Source organism: Platichthys flesus, chromosome 7 (assembly GCF_949316205.1).
Source record: "Platichthys flesus chromosome 7, fPlaFle2.1, whole genome shotgun sequence".
Classification (NCBI taxonomy): Eukaryota; Metazoa; Chordata; class Actinopteri; order Pleuronectiformes; family Pleuronectidae; genus Platichthys; species Platichthys flesus.
In genome coordinates, this window is record NC_084951.1 from 2346434 (window position 1) to 2368649 (window position 22216).

The 22216-nt window shown below is 39.7% G+C and overlaps 1 protein-coding gene across 1 annotated transcript in view; it reads left to right on the forward strand.

Annotated features, from left to right (window-relative positions):
* plch2a (phospholipase C, eta 2a) overlaps positions 1-22216 on the forward strand; it is a 66862-nt gene that overhangs the window by 26468 nt on the left and 18178 nt on the right. The window contains exons 6-14 of the mRNA XM_062391759.1: positions 3973-4143; positions 5584-5677; positions 6127-6330; positions 7440-7560; positions 11605-11776; positions 14214-14321; positions 18220-18375; positions 21151-21249; positions 21715-21815. Coding sequence (XP_062247743.1) covers positions 3973-4143; positions 5584-5677; positions 6127-6330; positions 7440-7560; positions 11605-11776; positions 14214-14321; positions 18220-18375; positions 21151-21249; positions 21715-21815 — 1226 coding nt within the window. The remainder of the gene's footprint in view (positions 1-3972; positions 4144-5583; positions 5678-6126; positions 6331-7439; positions 7561-11604; positions 11777-14213; positions 14322-18219; positions 18376-21150; positions 21250-21714; positions 21816-22216) is intronic.

Consider the following 22216-nt stretch of genomic DNA (forward strand, 5'->3'; position numbering starts at 1 on the left):
TGCTGCACTGAGATCTAACAGAACGAGGACAGACACAAGTCCCTGATCTGAAGCTATTAGAAGGTCATTAGTCACTTTTGCTAAGGCTGTCTCTGTGCTGTGATTGGCTCTGAACCCAGACTGAAAGTCTTCATATATATTATTTTCCTGGAGAAACTCACACAGCTGATTGGCTACAACTTTTTCTAAGATTGTAGACATGAAGGGGAGATTAGATATTGGCTAAAATAGTCTAGGGTGGGTTTTTTGAGAAGTGCTTTGATTACAGCTATTTAAAAAGACTGTGGTACATAACCTGATGATAATGTCAGATTGATTGTGTTACGAAACAAACTTTCAATTAGGGGCAGAATATCTTTAAGTAATTTTGTCGGAATCGGATCTATGATACAGGTTGTTGGTTTAGAACCTGAGATTATTTTGGTAAACTAATCAAGGGTGATCAGAGAGAAACTGTCTCAATAATTGGTAGGATTCAGCCGTTTCTGAGATTTCTGTTGTGGTATTAGTGCCAATTGAGGGCAGGAGATGGTTGATTTTATTTCTAATAGTTAGAATTTTATCATTAAAAAAGGTCATAAAGACATTGCTATTTAGGGATCGAGGAATACTAGGTTGGGTGGAGGTGTAACTCTCTGTCAGCCTGGCTACAGTGCTGAAGAGAAACCTGGGGTTGTTTCTATTCTATTCTATTACTTTTGAATAGTAGGCATCTCTTGCTTTGTGGAGAGCCTTTTAATATTCTTTAACACTATTCTTCCAGTCTGAGATTTTCAAAATTGTTGCTTGAGGGCCACTACCTTTCTAGTTTTCGTGATAATCGTTTTAACTCATTTGTGTGGGAATTATACCACGGAGCTAATAACTATGTTTAACATTTTTCTTTTTTAGAGGCGCTATTGAATCTAATGTTAATTGTAAAGAGTCTGCAGAGCTATCGACGAGATAATCGATCTCAATGGAGCTCAGGTTTTTAAAGAATTTTGTTTATATCGACGGATAATATGGGTTTAAATGTAATTGCAATTATTTCCTTAAATTTAGCTACAGAACTATCAGGTAGACATCTAGAAAATTAGTTTTTATTAGTGGCATATATTTAGTTTATTGAAAAATCAAAGGTTATTAAATTATGGTCTGATAGAACTGGATTGCACGGAAGTACTGTTAAATGTTCAATTCCGACACCGTACGATAATACAAGGTCAAGTCTACATTGAGTAGGCCGGTGTACACGCTGACTGAAACCAATTTTATCTGAAGATTAACCTTGACAAAACTGAACTTCTCTTCCTTCCAGGGAAAGACTCTCCCATCCACGACCTGACTATTAACTTTGACAACTCTGTGTTAACCCCCACTCAGACGGCTAGGAACCTGGGCGTAACACTCGACAGCCAACTCTCCCTTACTGCCAACATTTCTGCAACAACACGGTCCTGTAGATTCATGCTGTACAACATCAGGAGAATACGCCCCCTTCTCACTCAGAAGGCGGTGCAGGTTCTGGTCCAGGCTTTGGTCATCTCACGTCTAGATTACTGTAACTCGCTCCTGGCAGGTCTACCTGCTACTGCCAAACGACCTTTGCAGCTCATCCAGAATGGAGCAGCTCGACTGGTTTTTAACCAACCTAAATTCACTCACACTACTCCTCTCCTCCGCTCCCTTCACTGGTTACCAGTGGCTGCTCGCATCCGGTTCAAAACACTAGTACTTGCGTACCATGCTGTGAACGGATCCGGTCCAGTCTACATCCAGGATATGGTCAAACGTTACACCCCACCCCGTTCACTCCGCTCTGCTTCAGCCAATCAGCTCGTTGCTCCCTCACTGCGAGCTAAACACTCTTCAAAAACACGACTGTTTTCTGTCCTGGCTCCTAAATGGTGGAATGAGCTCCCCATCGACATCCGGACATCAGAAAGTCTACACATCTTCCGCCGAAAACTAAAAACATACCTCTTCCGACTTTACCTTGAATAAAAATAAAAAAAAATAAAATAAAAAAAAACTAACAACTTTTTGAAACTAACACTTTAGTAGCACTTAAATGGCACTTACTTATAGCACTTTGTAGTTTTGCTTTATTTGAAGAAATTGTATTTTCTTGATTCTTGTCGTCCTTGGTATGTACCCTCGGGTTTGAATGCACTTATTGTAAGTCGCTTTGGATAAAAGCGTCAGCTAAATGAAATGTAATGTAATGTAACACTTAATTTGTCAGAGAACTCAGAGATGCATCTCCTCCCAAAAGCATGGTGAAACAAAATTAAACTGCAGTCAAGACATTTTCATTTGACTATCTTTATTAAAGTAAAACCATGCTCAAATTATCTGTACAGAAATCCACATTCAAAGAATAAATTCCATTTAGAATCCTATTTACCTGCTGTTAAAAACAAAACTCATTTTAGATCTACAATAGTTTTTATAAAGGCCGGTGTGAACTGAGCTGCTCAAAGGGCCAAGATCTGACTAGCGCAGACGTCATCGCTCTGCAGTGAGTGGCTGCCTCCGGTGCTGCTTGGCATATGGAGCCGCTCACAGACGGCCTCATTCAATTGAGGCAAGGATTACACGGGTCGCGGCGTGACATACTGCAGTGTTCCAGTACACAACCAGAGTGTAGCAATCTGTGTGTGTTTTAAGCTCATTACTTGTCTAAAACAACACCAATGTAAAGATCATGTTAAAAATCTAATCTCAAAACTAGTGTTTTCAATGACAATGTTGTAAAAATATCTTAATTTGTGATTGAAGGAATTTGTAAGATGTTAATAAGAAATAAGCCTTGTCTAAAATAATTGACATATAATTAAATAACATTTCAGTGACATTAAGAAAACATAACTACAGAATTTTTTTTAAAGTAGACATTGAACATCACAGAGTTCATATTATTAATTTCTAATAAAGTACTGTTTCCCACAGAATCAATTGAATCTATGTTGTTCACACTGGTGCATGTGGAAAAAGTTCACTCTCACGTGCAATAGATTCCGAGTGACAGGTACAAAGACTAAAGAGTGAAAGTTCTCAAGTGAAAGATGGAACTGCATTGTTGCCACAACCTGCAGCTGAAGCTGTGAGGTCTAATCCCCATGCCAGACTGGCTGTGGAACGCCTTCCTCTTCATTTCCGCGCCTATGTTAACAGATTGGCTCTGTCACTCTTCTAGAGATTCTAGGTCGTGCAAATTTTTTTCTGGGCTCCGCTCGCAGTTCACATGAGAGTAGACACAGCAAATTATCTATCAACACAAAACAATCTGTCCAATAAATGTTTGTACACTTCCTGAAGCGTACCCACTTCAAAATAAAAGCTGATCGATACTTTTATTAATGAGTTAAATCTTTCTTCAGAGCAGCGCGCATTCATCAGCCGATTGCTAGCTCTTTTCTCTTGCGCTCTCTCTCACACACACACACACACACCGTGTGATCGGGTACAGCCTGGTAAACTTAGTATATGCATGGAGCTGGAGGAGATGGTGGTGAGCTCGGTTTGGTTTGACACTGTTTGTGCAGCGCGAATGATAAGAGTCTCAAGAGAGGATGTAAATTACTGACAGAGCTGCTAAATATTGTAAAAAAACACTTTTCATGGTCTACACATGGATGAAAAAACCCCACATTAACAGTATAAGTGGACTTAGTGGAGCTGTGCATGGCTCCCTGGTGTCTGTCCCGGCCTTGGTGGGGCTGTAGCCGGGCTGTGTGCCATCTCCCGGCTGTGGAGCTGCCCGTGGTGTCTGCGTCCGTAGCCAGTGACGTTATCGCATGTTAATTTTTACATATAATTTTTAAATTGATACAGTATAACAATGTATCTCCTCATAAAACAGTCCACCCTGAATCAACTGCAATTCATGTTTTAGTTTGTGTTTTTGTTGAATGTCTTGAATTTTAAATTATAGCTGTGCTCATAAGATGAACCAAACTAAATCTGTCTCTTCTACCTGGTCTCTAGGAGGCTGACACAGATGACAACCAGGGGACACTTGGCTTTGAGGAGTTCTGCTCCTTCTACAAGATGATGTCAACCCGCAGGGACCTGTACCTCCTCCTGCTCACCTACAGCAATCACAAAGACCACCTCAACACCGATGACCTGGCCCGCTACCTGGAGACTGAGCAAAAGGTACACAGTGTATGTGTATTTTTCTTATTCAGTGTCTTGTCAGACCGCTAGAAGTGACTCCACTGATTTAACATTGTGCTCCTTCAACACTGAATCAAAATCAATGCACCACCGTTATCTTTGTTTGTATTCGTTGTCAAAACCTTTAACCCACGATGCAACTTGACAACTGGCTGTTTAGTTTGAGAGGTAGGTAGGTGTGTTGTTTCAGCCTTGAAGCGATGTAGCCTAGGCGGGGATCACTCATCACTGGAAGCAGTATCCACTGGTACACAGAATGAGGTAGTGTGATGGGACATGATGGGAAATGTATTGTTGTTAATGTAGATTTCTACTGCATTATTTTTACAACCTATACCTGATTTGGATCAGCGGCCGAGTGGGCCTCTAAAATCTGTAGTTGAATGTCTGCTGAATTCTGACCTTGTATGTAGAGACAATGGTGATGTAGAGTGCCATCAGTCTGATGTTAATCTGTAGGGGTCCTTAAAATGAGAACAATGTCAGCATACACTATACCCCACATGGAAGGAATAGGTTTTTATCAAGTGTGTTTAATCCATATACAAACAGGATGTCAAAGCAGTTTCTGGTTTCACCTCCCAAAGACCAGATAACTAATAGACCGTATCTGGCAATATGCTACAACCAAAGGCACTGGGTTGATTGAGGCACTATTATTGGTGAAGAAATTGCTTCAAAAAATATTTGGTTTATGACAAAGTCATTTAAAAACTAATGACATAAGCATCACCCTCAGCTGTACATTAGGCAAATGAGCAAATGTTAGCCTGCCATCATGCAAAACCAAAGTTGCTTTCAGACTGTAATGAACTCTGCAGAACCCCCTGTAACTGAGAGACTGAATGTGAGAACGCCAATGTCGATGATGTTTCTACCAAGCGACAGAAAAAAAACTTGAATACCTATTGCGCACAATTCGTGTGTGTGTGTTTGTGTGACACAGCAACAATGATTATGGACTTACCACTGCTGAGTATTTGCTCTCCACAGCATTCTCAAGTGTACCCAATTTAACACAGTGCTGGGCACTCACTCTGCTCAGAGCTACAGAAGTGGGGAGGAGAAACCCTTTCTCTATTATGGAAATAACCCTGAGGGAATGATGTCCCACCATTTCACCGAGCTAAAGCCTTGTTCTCAGACTTTAAAGTGTCACACATACACAGTGCAAAGGACTCCCTGCTGTGGTATATCACACCCAATTTCAATGATTTACATTAATGGGATTGTGATTGACCAATCAGATGGCTTACAAGAGCAGCCACCAGACACACAACTGGATTCTGCTGTCAGGATGGGGAAAGAAATGTCATGTATGGAGTTCAATCATCATAAATCCCTCCTGATGATGGCTATTCTTCTGTTGTTAGCACATGCTAAATATTGTAGCTTGATCCACATTTCCGTACTTTGTAGATGATCAAGGCGACCAAGGACCACTGTCTGGAAATCGTCAATAAATTTGAACCCTGTTCTGAAAACCAGAGAGAAGGAGTTTTGGGAATTGATGGTAAGTCCACTTTGATTTCAAATCGTCATCCAGTTCTCTTGTGTTTGCATCTATTTGAACATTGTTACATTTTCTGGAGAAGTTTTTAATTTATTCTCTCTACATATTAAATGCTGTTATACGTTGTGCCACAAAGAGTTTCTCATTAGAACAGAATTACAGTGTTTGTGTGTGTGTTTGTGTTGAAAGTGTAGCCGGTCCAATAGGTTGTTGCCAGCTGTCAGTCGGCAATAACTGGACTCATCAATTCTGCTTCAAAAAATCTGAATATTTCTCCTGACAATTTAATTACAATTCATTTATATGGGCAGATGCTTTTGTTGAGAGGCACTCACAATAATAGCATGATCACTGGCACAGTGCAGTGTGCCAGTGATCATGCTAGGGTTAGGGTTAGTGTTATTGTGAGTGCCTGTGGTAAAGAGCTGTCTGTATGATCTTTCTTTCAGGTTTTACAAATTACACGCGCAGCCCAGCAGGGGACATCTTCAACCCAGAACACTACAATCTGAACCAGGACATGAACCAGCCATTGTGCAACTACTTCATCGCCTCCTCACACAACACATATCTGATGGGTGACCAGCTGATGTCACAGTCTCGGGTGGACATGTACGCCTGGGTGCTGCAGGCGGGCTGTCGCTGTGTAGAAGGTCAGCTTAGACATGAGAAACATATACACACAAGGTGCATACAATCCAGTGTATAGGCTCAGTTTAACAATGGCATAAAGGTAATAACCAGTGCTGATATATGAACATATGTGTGTAGCTCACTAGTTCGGGTGACATGCAGTATTCTGCTTATCTTTTTAAATTCTGTTTTGAATGATGGCCCGAATGTTCTCGGACTTCATGTCACAGAATCTGGGGGGGTCACAGAACACTGTGGAACAACACACACACACACACACACACACACACACACACACACACACACACACACACACACACACACACACACAGGTGTAGCCCATGACATGACACCACCAGGGGTTGAATGATCCCAGGCTCTATGTTCCTACAGTATTCATTAACGTGTTAGTGTGTATTGCAAATTCTTCGTCCATCAGGAGGAAATAGCCACACTCTTTTGCTTTTGTATCTATCTTCATTGTATTGCATTTATGTTTAAAATGTGAAAATAGCTTTGAAATAAAAACATAAAATCATTTAAATAAATGTTTAGAAATGTCTCTACGAGCCCAACAATTTAATATAATAAATGCTGGGGTGAGTTAAGAATAGAGGAAAACATGTTGGGGGATGTCTGGCATTATCTTCTGTAAAAAGGTCACCGCCCACTCCACTGCTGTCTCTGCCCAAGGACTGAGGCCAGCAGAAATCTATGTGCAATGAGCTCAACGCAACAAGTATTGCATGTAGGCTTGAATGAAGGTCAGCTGCTGAGAGATTTGTTAAAGCTGCATGTTTAGTTCTAATTGTGCACAAAGCACAAACTACACAGCCAAAGTGGACATACTTCGTCTGGTAATTAGTGCAAATATCAAAAGCTGTTTTTATGGAAAAGCAGATCTGATGAAGTCAGATACCTGTTATAAGTCAACTATAGTGTTTTGCCATTGTGTAGCAGAATGTAGTTTTACGACAAAGAGGAAAATGATCTTTGGATACAACACACACAGCACCTGCTATGATGCTTCCTGGTTTGGATCTACACGTGAGATTTGGCTTTGACAATATCAATATTTTTAAGTTTAGACAGCATTCTGATCATGTTTTCTTTTCTCTTGTGTCTTCAGTGGACTGTTGGGATGGTCAAGATGGTGAGCCCATCGTCCATCACGGCTACACCCTCACTTCCAAGATTCTCTTCAAAGATGTCATTGAGACCATCAACAAGTACGCCTTCGTCAAGAATGAGTATGTTTACTCACACACACAGTTTCCTTTTTAATATGTTCTAAGTTTTCCTTTCATATGTTTAATTCTATGAATCACATGCTTCCATGGATTACTCCTATGTTTCATTGTCATACTATAATGGTAGCTGTCAAACCATAAAGCATGTGTATGTGTGCAAATGGCTCCAGCAGCATATGGACATGTATACTGTAGTACATGTGGCACTATTGCATTATCCGGGCTGTTGGATTGTACAACATGTATACACTTAGAGAAAGAGAGATTAATACATTTCCAGATGGGATGGATTTTATATCTTTTGTTTGAGTAAAATCTTGATGTGATTTCTATCATTTAAGCATAGGCTAGAATGTAGAATATGTGCACAAGGAGAAAAAACACAGGGTTGATATAGCTGCAACAAGATCTTTTGATTTATGTGTCCTTTTATATTTATATTCTCAAGTTGTTTGTAGTACAATAGTACTGAAGAGGTCCCTCCTCTTGTAAAATGTGGAAGAAAACCACATTGTGCCTGTCTTCCACGATTCTCTAACAAAATACAGCAAATGAGCACAAGTGCTCTCTCTTGGTTGGGGCTAACATTGCATAATAGGACATTTAAGCTTACCTTAACTCTCCACTGTTATTCAGCTGAGCTCCTTTATAAATCTCTGTGGCTCAGGGGCATTGCAGGGCCACAGATCCAAGTCCCATTCAAAAAGAATAGCTGCCTAAGGCTGTTCCAACTTCCTCTGTATGTGCAAACAATCCGTAACAAGTCAGCCAACACTTTCTCATTGATGATATATTGAGTTGAGATCTGGTGACTGTGAAGGCAACAGCATGTGATTCACGTCGCCATTCAGTGAGTCCTTGTCCTGCATAGAACCTTGAATTTCCTTTAATTTGTGTCTACAGACAATACACAGGTATATAAAGCAACCTGTGCAGCACATAAAGAAAAGAGAGCTTACACAAAGACACCTTCCTCCTCACAGCATGAAAGGGTGACAACCCCATCGACACATCACATTAGAGGATGCAGAGAAAATCTCTATTTTTAGATCCCATCTCTTCAAGTAAAATGAAGGAGAAACACTTGCTTTGTGTGCATGTTCACCTTCAGTGTGTGATTGAGAAAACACAATCATTGCCACCATATTCCAGAGATAATCGACTGGGAAGTAGCAGGGTGAAAGGCTGCGCTCAACATGAAAGAGTTATCAGATTTTCCAGGACGCTGAATAAAATCAGGCTCTGCAGACGGCGGACGGGGACAAAAATGGGATGAAAGGCTTCAATGGGAATCAACACAGTCAATATGTTGGGATGAAGAGTCTGCTTCTGAATGTAGCTGAATTTTAAGACTTGTTCTACACCACAGATGCTGTAGAGTATTTATTTTTATCCGCAGATGGAACAACATTCATGTTCATGAGTGTTTTTATAAGTGATGATAAAAATCATAAAAACAGTTGGCTCTGAGGAGTTCTCTTTTAGAACAGCAGACATTTGCAGACACTTAAATTTGTATGTTTTTTATTTTATTAAGTGGAGCTGAACCACGGGAAAAACTTTTAGAAAAGGTTTATTGAAATCCCACTGACATACATGTGACCTGTTAGGATATAAGTGTGCCTTAAATACACCTGTGAAAGTTGTTGTGTTCATGCTGAACATGTCCTTAAACATGTTGCAAATTATTTCTAAGCAATGAAAATAAAGGAGGTAAGTATCTGTATGCATGTAAATGTTGAAAGACCCTTCTCTGCCCCCTGTGTCTTTAAGTTTCTTGGGTTACTAGTTAATGTCACATTTCTCAACACCAAATGGCAAATGTAATGAAACCTCCTAAGAGTCGAAGTAGATCCTAACAGAATTTCGGAGTGCTGGCAGAATGTTAAGTACAATTTTTATACCCTACCCATGAACTCAATGTATCATGGGTACATCACGAAAAGTAGTGTACAAACAATGGTCATTAACTCAGCAATATCTACCATCATGCTTTGCGCTTGTGGCATTGACAGGAAGAAAAATGGCAGATAGATGAGAAAGAGAGGGCAGTATGTCTCAGCCTCCCCTCTCTGGCAATTCTACTCCTTATTACTCCTGTCAGTAATATCTAAAGTATTGTGAGGATAAAGTCAGACAGGTTTAAATTTGCAGGCATTTTTTTCAGAGGCGATTTTAAAGATGCCCGTTTTAGCCTACGTCCCTAATATATCAGATGGTGATGGAAATTCATCTTGAGATTTAAAATAATGAAATTCTCAGACTGGATTTGCCATTGAGTCTTCATAATAGTAAGCTCTGCAGAGTAACGCAACAAGCACAGGTGATCAGGATGGAACAACTGGCTGCAAGTTCAACAAAAGCCAGGACTTATACAAAGAGGCGTTTCACAAGACATTATGAAAAAAAGAAGACATGCCAGAACTATTACAGAGCTGTTTCATATGAAAAAGATATGAAATCCTCCTCTGTGTCTATCTGCTGTGTCCGTCCGCTGTAGCAAACTCCCTGTTTGCCAAGGCCACAGTAGCGAGACACCTGGACAATTGAATTTTCCCTTACATGGTGTAGTTTTCTTTGTAATGGCCGGCATGAGATAAATGTGAGCACATCACAACTCAAACTGCCAATAATCGTGTTTTTCAATTTAAACATGGTCAGTATGTGTAAAATAAACATTTCAAAAATATCATTGGATTTTCCACAAGTCACTGCTGTTGTATGCCATATTCTCTGTGAGACTGTATCTTTGCTAACTGCTTACATATGAAAAGCTTACACTAATAAGCATTGCTGGCATGATAACATTTTTATTCTTAGCAGATAAAATGATAACTAATTAGCACTCGACTTGGCAAAGTCCAGCTGAGAAGCATTGGAATGAGATCCTCTGGGGGAATGGATGATTCTACCAAACGCAATTCATCCTGTAGGAAACATAAATGTCTGCACATAAAATGTTATGGCAATTCATCAGATAGGTGTTGGGATATTTCTTCTCCACATTGGTGGATGTCTGAGCAACAGACCAATATTTCCATCCCTCTGAGTCCTGTTTTAGTTAGCGTTCATTTAGTTTTTATTCAGTTTCTAAATATATGCTTGTATTGGTGTACAAATCCATCAGGAGACGAGCACCTTCACACTTGTCAGACATGATTTTTATGTCACCTCCCTGTGGATCCCCCAGCTCCTCCTAGGGTGAGGACAATGAAATACACATTTAGTGCAACAGGCTCATCCATTATTTGAAACCTTTTGTAGTACATTTAAGAATAGGCTCTACCTTAACATATTTAGCTTATTTATTGTTTCATTTAATTAAAACTATTTTTAGAAAACTTTTTCCTCATTTATCTTCTTAATATTTTGTTTATTTACATTATAATAATAATTGTATTGCAATTTTGAATTAAAGGTCCAGCCAAAATATTGATTTGATTTAGAGCCGCTGCATAAACATAGTCAATATTAAGAGGAGTCAGGGACCTGAAATAATTCACACATTTTTTCCTTTAAAGTATCTGCTCGTGTTGAGATGAGTCTCCGACACCTACTCAGTCAGCTGCTAAGTTATTAGATAAAATATAAGCTACTGGTTAATAAAGATCCAATCAGCTCACCCGCCTCTTAAGAGGTTAAAAAAACAAACAATTCCGTCAAACCAGAACTGAAATGAATTCAGACACGACATAGTTTTAAATGTAAAAATGCAAAGTTAATAGCAAAAATAAATACTGCCAAATTATAGCGTTTAAGACGAGACATTTTTATTTGTGGCCATCTTGAAAAATGTGTCACCTTGATTTTAGTTGTTATCCGGTGTTGGTGCTTGAGGTGTGATGTAATGCCATTAGTGGACTGAACCATGTATGCTGTCCTAGTGAAGAAAAGAGCTGACACTGAATCTTAAGTCATGACTTCATAAACTTTCACCTCTGCTGTGAGAAGCGCCTGAAGATATTCATAGAGAAAAAAAACTGTGTGTCCTCCTCGACCTTTCATCCCTGTAACTCCAATCTGTTTTGCGTGATTATCCCTCAGCTACCCAGTCATCCTGTCCATTGAGAACCACTGCAGTGTCCCTCAGCAAAAGAAGATGGCCCAGTACCTTGTTGAGATCCTGGGGGACAAACTGGACGTGGCCCACATCAAAGCAGATGAGTCTGGACAACTGCCATCACCAGAAACGCTCAAGGGCAAGATCCTCGTTAAGGTATCGTCAAAGTGTGGGTGCAGCGTTAAGTGTTCAGGAGAACAGACTGAGAGAGGTCTGTCCTCAGGCGATTATCTCAAGTCACAGTTTCATTACCTGGAGTTTGAGGCTCAAAGAAATGACATCAAAGGCAGGAGCTATTCGGCAGATTGAAGATATGTGATTAGAGTGTTTGAATATGACTTGTGCAGGAGAAGAGCAGGAAAACAATGTTGATTGAAAGATTGAATAAATAGCATGACATATTTATGGACTATTTGTGTGTAGTAAGAGGTGACTGCAGGCCCATTATCTGGATACACTGGTCTGATGTTATAAAAAACACTGACCAGAGTTAAATGTGGTTATGGCTGTAGGTAAGGAAAAGTTCTTGGTCTTCTTTTCCCAGCTGGGGAAGCTCCAAATTCGGAAAAGGATGACATATTTCTATATGCTAGATGATTTGTTGGATCTGGCATTCACTCAGGTCTCTCTTGGTTTTACAACAGGAAATCAACATCTCATTACCGTTGATGCTTTTCTGCGACCGTCTTACTTCCTGGCAGTCGTGGGACTGACCAGGGTTAAAATAAAAAGTCTTTAAGTTTTGGATTGAAACATCCTCTTTCAGACACTGTCTCACATGACATATATACATAGGGTCCTGGGATGAATCCAGCACCAGAAAATTGGGTCACATCTGGCAACAAAGATTGTTCATTTCAATGGAAAACAGAGGACAATAGCACTTAGTTTGAGGTGCACCATTAAAAGAAGTGAATTTTAGCAACATCTTTTTTAGTGCCATTGTTACTCATTATCTAACTCGTGCCCAACCTTTGATTTACTGGTGGTTGTTTATGTCAGTTTAGTCTAAATTAGTCGTTCTTGTTGAATGTTTAAAATTAAAAAATTTTGACAAGAAAAAGGAAATTTTAAAACACACTGACCACCCAAGCTCAATATCTTTACTGTCACACCAATCATACCAGTACAACTGTGTGAAAAACGTTTTCTGGGAATCATCATTCACTAAAGGGTAGTTAAGTTATAAAGATTGAACAAATAATGAGAAAAAAACTGAGTACACAATAATTAACACATTTTGTATGGCTTAGTCGCTGTAACGCAGTCGATCTTCAACTGCAGTAACCGAAGGATGCGCCCCCCCAAATTGCAACATGGCTAATATGTACCATCATTTAAAGTAATGCAAATACTGCTCAGATACTACAGGTGAGAATATGTGAAAGCTTAAGCAGGACATGGCTCGAAAGTTGAACTATACATAAACACCCCTAGCCTCACTGTGATCACTGCTAAAACCTAAACTTCCTTTGGTCTCAGTGCTGTTATAGTTGTGATAAAGAGCACGGCATAATGTGGTAACTGCAATGTGTATAAAGTGTTGCAGCACAGTTGGCTTCACACCTGGCTTTAACCAACAGAGGCAGGGGAGCATGTTGAGGAGCTGCAGCAGCCCTCTGTTAGCAGGGTAGGGAACAGTATTCAGGTTAATGAGGCAGTATTGACACCAGATGCTTTCACTAAAGATGAGGCACTTAGCCAATACCTGGCTGACTAAGTGCTGCTCTGCCAGCTGTTACAGCAGCATTACTATCTGGGTGCACTCTGCAGATTGTTAGTGATGGCAACAGTGTACGAGCACTGAGAGAACCACTGATATGTAGCACTTTGGCTTTCCCAGCTTGCAGCTCCGCAGCACTCACTGTGGGTCAGACTCCTATCACCCACTGCTGCTGCAGGCCTCAGCATCCATGACACTGGGATGGAGAATGATTGCCAAACCACCGGACAAAGACCTCACTCGTTCTCTTCTGCAAATCTCCCCCTTGAGGCCTGTCAATGACAATAATAGAAAGTCCAAATATACTCTGAATGGACGTTGTTGACCCACAGCTTTATCAGACACTAAATCCTCTGAGACTTTGCGAAACTGATGTTCAGGACAATTGACCAAGTAAAGAGGGCTAGGCAGATAAAACACGAACACTGACAATGTTAGAAACAATTCCCTGATAAATAAAGGAGATCATTTGATAAAGAATGCTCTACAATATACCAACAACAAATTGCATGTCATCCAGAGTAATAACATAGCTCACTAATCAAAAACAATTTATCAACTTTATTGGTAATTTGTAGTATTTTATACATTAGACACATTTATTTGCGCTGGCTAATTAATAGCACAACATATATACTGACAACAAAAGATACACAGATTCATTTTTCAGTTTCAGGCACTTAATAACATTTGCTCCATTGTGGGCAAAGTTCAAATCCCAGCTCATGTTTTTGGAGCACACTTAGCCTTGATTACACAGTGCCTAGGAGGGCGGCCTGGGAGGAGGGTCCCCCTGCTGGATACAGTGATTAAATAATGGTGCTGTTGTAATTATAGTGTGAAGCTCTGACTTGTTCTTTGCTCCTCCAGGGGAAGAAACTGCCTCCCAACATTGATGAGAACGCAGAGGAAGGAGACGTGTCAGACGAGGACAGTGCTGATGAGATGGAGGATGACTGCAAGCTGATGAACGGAGATGTATGTTCCCTCTTTGTTTTCCTCCATGCTCCACATTTAATTCTTCTTTCTAACAGTAACTTGGGGGCTTGTTTACTTGTTTCCAGCAGATGAAATGTTATATGTGCGTCTATTTTGTTTGTACCTGATGGTTCACGTTAAAACTTTAAGCAGTGGTAATGGAGTGCTCTCCTCTCCTACATGGTCCTTGTTCCTTTTGTTGATCTCCTGTATCTGTGCTGTTTGCTCCTGTCCTTCTCTCTGTGTGGCTATTTTTCTCATTTCCTGCTCTTCTCTTTCCCTGTTTGTCTCTTCTTCTTTTTCTTCTCTTCAACTGTTGCTTGCTTCTTTCAAAGTGGAAGGTACTGTATAAAAGCTCATTCTCAACCACCTCAGAAATCCAAGTCATGTGCCATATTTTCTTATTCATCCTTTCTGTGAAGGTTTACATAGGTATATCCACATGTGTTGTGGAAGGAGTCTTTATCTGAAGCAATGCTTGGACATTTTTTTAAGAATTGCAATAGTCTCAGAATTGTGAGAGCAGAGATAGTTCTGAAAATAATCGTGGATATTCTGATATAAAGCTAGTGAGGACTACTAGGACTTGGTTATTTCAAAACACAATACTATTTGTTTGTTTCAAATGTTGGCATCCTGGGTTAATATTCTACTAATTTTAATCAACAAATGCGATGGAAAATAATATCTAAGTTCAAACTTTAATAAAACCATGAAAAAATTGGCTGTGATAACAGTACTGCGCAATATATATCCCCTTCTCACAAAGAAAGCGGAAAAGCAAATGCTGGATGCACTTCCTTATCTACGTCTGCACCAAATTATAATTGGATTGTTTAAAACTAATGCGGTCAAAAATATAACCTCCTTGGCAGAGATATATAATCTGGCCCATAATAGAGTGAATACCTCTGCCCAAGCCTAAAAGTAACCTTCAATTGAAATCAAGTTGCCCAAATTGTACACACTCATATAGGTGTCCCCTAAATATGGCAGATTTTTTCAGTAAGAAATATTATTCTTTGGATAATTTAACAAATTGTCAATTGATGTTAAAGAAAGTGAAAATAACTGCATCTGTCCATTTGTCCAGATAGACACCAACATTCACTACTGTCATGGCATATACCACACCCTTCAACCAATTTTCAACAAATCCTTTTATTTGCATAATTGTTAAGTTAAATAACAATTATATAAACTATAATATATAACAAAAAAATTCTGCAAAGTTTGAAAAAGGTTTATGTAAAAGATACAGAATATACCCCCAACTACATTCATCATATATGGACAGCACTGATTGGATAACCCTCAAAACAATAATCCCTCTGTGGAGCAAGAAATGCTGCCTGTGGTCTGATGCAAGATCAGGAAGGTTTTTGGATTCACTCTGCCACCATGTGGCTGAACTGAGCATGTGCATAAAGGATAACATAGAGCCTCGGTTCCCAAACTGGGGTACATGTACCCCCAGGGGTACGCGAAGTGGTTCAGGGGGTACATGGGGAGAACATTTTATTTGCGTTTTCAAAGTGAAAAAGCCCATTTATTTTCAAACTGAGTTATAAATAATCATGCAATATTAAATAGTCTAAATAACCAAGTCGCATTGCCAAAAAATACTCATGTATACCCATATTCAGCAAAATAATTACACTGCCAATAAAAGTTACAGGTATGTTAGTGACTGTTAGTAAAAACGAGGGATGGGCATAATTAATCAACAATCGATTAATTGATCCTTAAGAATTTCCTAGATGACATTTTGTCATAGACTTAATTCTGTTGCGTTCACTGCCAACACTGCGAAGCTATACGTCTCCATGAGCGCCTGAGGAGTCCACTGCTCTCTTCAAGTAGGAGGTCTAGCTCCAAAGCTAGTCCCTTCGGACCAGCTCTGTCAACCCCAGACAGAGCTGGCTCTGTCTGGGGTTGACCTAGACTCTGTCTGGCTAGTTGACCTAGATTATATAAAACCTATGACATAGTTTTTCTTCTTCTATCTCTAGTGGTCTGCACCATGGTTATCATTTGTGTTTTGGTCTTCTTCCACCTCAGACAGAGCTGGCTCTGTCTGGGTCGTTAATTCTCCCAGCAATCGATTAGGAACTGACAATCATGGTTAACAACTGATTGATAACTGACAATTGATAGATAAACTCTGTTTGATCTAAACTTCCATCCGAGTCCTGAAATCCCTGACAATTTCAAAGTTTCAAGTGTTATCTGCTGTATACCTGCGTCAGGGGGGGGGTACGTAGCTGGAGATTGAATGTCTGAAGGGGTACGAGACTGTAAAAAGTTTGGGAACCACTGACATAGAGGATGTCATGCTGTAACATCTGGAAATGCTTATATTTCTGTTTCCATTGATCAACCCCTCTGGGGTTGTATTACTTCATCTTTGCTTGCTCCCTATGAAATGTACATTCTTTTTGAATTCTGCATGATAAAAAAGAACATAACTTTACAGTTAGAGCTCTGGTGAAGCCAGTGGACTCTGGCTAGTTGACCTAGATTATATAAAACCTATGACATAGTTTTTCTTCTTCTATCTCTAGTGGTCTGCACCATGGTTATCATTTGTGTTTTGGGCTTCTTCCACCTCGGGATGAGTATATACTCTGAATAGTCCGCAGAACACACTGCGAATAGTTTTCAATTTAAGGATTTTTTAATAACAGGTGATGTGGGTCAACTGCCTTATTAATTCAAAAATATATATATTGTTAGGATACCGTATTTATACATCATACACTGTCATACTCTCACATGTGGGATGAGTTACAGGACTGAAGCAGACATTCCTTGAATGGTGTGGGATGTTTATTCAATATAATGTACTGTATCAGGTTTCAACCTCAGTGAGCTTGACTACAGGATCTTGCTCAATGTGTTCTCTCCCTTTGGCTCGTGGGACCAGACACTTTTTAAAAAATCCTCTAGAGTGGGAAAACAATTGTAAACAATCGCAAATGGCATGAGGTTCTTTATTGTGTCTACCAAGGTGGACTAGCTGAGGTTCTAAAGCTGCTCTGCTAGTAATTCTGCCTAATTTCCAGTGTGAGGGTTTTGCACATTTATCTTTCCATTCCTTACTTGGAATACTTTTTGAACATTATCACACTGACATATCCACTGTCATTATTCAAAGTTAAAATGTCATGGATCAAGCATTCATCAGTTCATCAGTCTTTTGGTCATTTTGATCTTACAAAACATCAGGAAATGGGATGGAAAAGGACCATTGCAATCTCATGTGCCATCTTAGAAAAACAATCTTGTTCTCAGGAAACTAATAATTTTGGGCATATTGGCTTAATAATGACATCAATGATTATTAGATGATCTACTTTTTGTCAAACATTGTAGTAGGCCTCCATCCTGCCTCGCCTCAGCTAATGTCATGATGTCATGTTAATATGTCCGGTTTTACAAACTAATAACTTTTCATCAACATTGTATGCTTATTAAATATATATATACATACACTGGTCAAAAAAATGAAGGGAACACTAAATCTTCGCAGTATAACACCCAGTCAGTTAAACAGGAAGAAGGTTTGCTGTGTCTCCCTGCACAGTCCCAAGGATAGGAATACAGGGGACAGGAGGAGCACTGCCAGAGCCCTACAGAATGACCTCCAGCAGACTACTGGTGTGCATGTGCCTGACCAAACTGTCAGGAACAGACTCCATGAGAGTGGTATGAGGGCCCGACGTTGTTTGGTGGGACCTCAGTAAAGAAATTCAACTCGATTATTTGTTCACCAAAATCTGATTTGTGTTTTAAGTTTTCCCTTTTTTTGGAGCAGTTTGTGTATATAGGAGCTGTTGAAGGTTACCCTCCCCATATCATTTGTGTAACTGTCTCTGTGTAACTGTTCATCCTCCAGACATCTACCAACAGAAAGCAGGTGGAGACCATGGCCAAGAAAAAGCTTGACAACCTGATGAAGGAGTCAAAGATTCGAGACAGAGAAGACCCAGACAGCTTCACCATCGCAGCCCTCCCTCCAGCCGGGAAGCCCTCGGAGAAGACTGGCTCCAAGGTAAACAAAAGATCAAGTCCAAAGCACACAGCATGGAGACGGAAAGGAGGAATAACAGAATTTGATAGAAATGTAGCTGGAGGAAAAACACCATGCTTTAATTCAAAGGTACCGTAAACACTCAACAACAACTTTATATTTTTAAATACAATTACGGTTTGGACTGCTGCAGGGGGTAAAAGTGAGCACGGCACTCAAATGTCTCTTCCTCATTAAAACAGACTTTCTCCTGAAATCAACGTTTGACAGAAACAGGGTCTGCACCAGACAGATGCCAGTTCAAATCCCTGAGCGAGCTGTTACAGTGACTGACGGATTAGTAACACTCTCTCTCTCGGTACCATAAAAAGTAAAAAACTCCAGTAGTCATCACTTGACAGCTCTGCTCATCTCTTCACCCAAGTGTCCAAGGCATTGGGCTGCAGATCCCATGATCCGATTACAGAGCAGTTATCCATCTCAGGCCCTGGTTTGTTTTGGTACCAACCACACCACGCTCAAATTGGCTTCTCATCATCTAGAAGTGTTCTTTGGATAGACACTGATTACCGAACTGCTGACTGTGTGTGAATGGTGGTTATATAAATGCATTTCAGTTCCTCCCAGTCTCCCCTCCAGGGTTCTCCATTGCTGCCTGGGAGGCATTAGAGTGAACCAGGAGAACTCAGATGATCTGATTGAGACTTAAGCCTCAGCCATTCAGTGTCACAAATGGTTACAGTGAAAAGTGAAGCTGCTCATATCTAATGCAGACTTTCATGGTGCAGTTTCACTGAAATGTATACTGAAATGTATATGATAAGCTTAAAAAGTTAAATATTCATACATTCAGGGTGGGTTATCCTCTGTGAAAGCATATTACAGCCACACCAGAAAAACTTGAGTTTTCTAAAAAGGAAAATTGAGTCCAAGTCTTGTTCCTAATAACAATATAAGGAACGAGACTTGTATATATGGTATCCGCTGTAAAGTCTCTGAGCGCAAACTGCACCTCTGTCTGAGCAAACCGATGCTTGCGATATCCAAAACTCCGGAAGCTTAAGCGAGACTGCGTTCATCAGAGAACTTCCGGATGTCTCAGAGACATCCGCTTTTAACCCCTCCCGGTGCCCTCCTACCCTGGTAACCCCACAGCTCCTTACAGGGTGTGTAAGTGTGCAAACCACATCAATCAATTAGTGTAAACCAATGTAACAGTCTTTGGTGGATTCTGTCTTATCGCATGTCCACTACAATATATTATTTTAACCAGCCTGTATTAGGATTGAGCGATATGACATAAAATCAGTATATCACTATTTCAAACTTTTACCTTGAGTTCAATTAATGAACAATTATGTAATAGAAATAAAATATAATTATCTGTAAGAGTGAACCTTCTGTACTTCCAAGTACGGACTGTAAAAATCTGAATAATCCAAAGAACACAAACATTTGAATGATTTTTTTTTTAAGTAGAGGTGAAATGGTTAAACTACCTCATTAATTGTCTATATATACTGTATACATATATATCAAATAATGAGGCAGTTTGTTTCAATGAGGAAGAGGCACTTCAGTGCCTGGCATGTAACATATACATGGTGGAAGGGGCTACAGGACTGAAGCAGCCATTCCTTGATTGCAGTGGGAGTTTTTTTTCAACATAATGTACTGTATCCTGTTTGAACCTCAGTAAACTTGAGTTCAGGATCTTGCTCAATGTTTTTATCTCTTAACCTTGTGAGACCTGAGACTTTTCCCAAAAAAACTCTACAGTAGGAACAGATAAAAGAAATGTAAGCAATAGCAAATACCATGAAGTTCTTTATTGTGGTTTGAGGACTTTACTGTAACTGATGCTGTGAATGGCTGAGATTATACATCTGCTCTGCTCTAAAAAAGCATGAGATGGTGCCAAAAAATATAGAAGTATATAGCATGTATAGTATGCATTTATCTATTGTACACGGCGGACTGGAGAATACATTCAGCCATGGATCTGTAGGTATAGGGGGGACATAATGTGATACGTTTTCATGTTGTAATAACATGAAAACATTGAGGAAAATAAGTTTGCAGTAGTTTGACTCGTCCGCTCACTTTACTTTTCACTCATGACAGATATTTAAGCTCAGCACACTGAGTGGTATCTCAAATGCGCACACGAATTGACAAAGAGAGCTTTTATAGAATTGTATTATTATCACATACACTTGAAACCAACTCTTCTCCAGTATTCAGTGAAGCTTGACGAAGTCAATATATTATGTTTTGTGAGCAGCTGAAAAATAAGTACAGCAGTCAGTGCACGGTCCAGTGCCACATTCTACTGTTATTCTACATGTGAGCAGGGGCACCAAAAGACTGACAGTTGAATTTTTCCTAATATAACACCTAGTTATATTTCTAATCATTTTAAGTCCTCAACCTTTTAGAAAAAACGCTCATGCTCAAATAGAATCGTTGACATGCAAGTAGATTCATTTCTGCTGTTGCTTCAGTGTTTGTTGAAATTCTTGTTGCTGTCATGTTTGTGATGACTATTGCCTTGTTTTCACATTAAGTGGGGAGTCAAAGACAAGAGTTCCAGAGCACTTGGACTGGTTTCTTTCTCAGAGCAACCAGTTTGAATTCAGTAGACTTTATCATCCCAAACAAGTCTTAGTTTAGCAGAATACGTGCAATAAATGTGACATAATCTTAAAGATAAACAAATACCTTTTTCCCATTTTCAGTTACTATTTAAAAAAATGTTTCCTTACACATCATGCTAAGGTTATCCTCTGCTGTCAGGGTAAAAGTGAGGATGGGACGGACACAGCAGACGAGGCTTATCCCAGCAGCAACAAGCATTCAAGCCGTTCCTTCATCGGGAGCTTTTCAAAACGCAAGGTGACTATATGAAACTGTATATACTAAAAAAATGAATCAAAGGCTTTAACTTGACTTAAATTTTGTCTGTGTTCTAATTGCTTTTCTCAGATCTGGGTCTCCAATTTTCAAAGATATACACCGAACCCAAACCCTATTATTTTCCCTTTTGAATCCTTCCAGAAGGGATACATTGACTTTTTTTTTTAAATATGTTTGGCCTTTGCTGTATATTTGATAGAGTCAGTGAAAAGAGAGGAAAACAGAGAAAGAGAGCATTGAAATGACATTTAGTGAATGGTCCAGCCAGCAGGTAGCCAAACTAGGAATCTTTTGCTTAAGGCATATGCTCCCACATGGGATACGCCCCTATACGTTGACAGCTTGAAAATTTAACCTTCGCATGTAATCACAGCCTGATACAGATGAAAATGGGACCTAACAATTTTCTTTGGTCCCTCATTTTAGCACTTTTTGTCTCTGCAGAAAAAAACGACCAAGCTGAAGAAGACATCGAGCTTTGAAGACACAGATACCGATCAAGAGAGCACAAGTAGTGCTTCCCGTGTCCCCCTGCACCACAGCAAGTACGCCATACACACACACACACGCACACACACACACAAAAACCTTTTACAGTGCAGTGCAGATCAACCGTTAACCCATAAAGACCAAGGGCATGGAATAAAAACACACTCAGGACCATTTGGAAACAACCACCTGACTCTTGATGGTTTTCTGAAGAATTGACAGAATTGCCAACATTCACCAAAAAACTATTTGTGAAACATTTGCTTTCATTCCAAATTAACTTTTTCCCTAAGTTGTGTGAAATATATAAAAAAAAATTATAAAGCAAGCAAACTTGAAGAGATTCCCTCTTCTTTCCCATCCTCCCTAAACATATCTCTGAACAAGTGAGCCTTGGTCAGCAGGAACATAGTCTCAGTCATTGTGATTTTAATTGATGTTTTATTCAATGTATAGC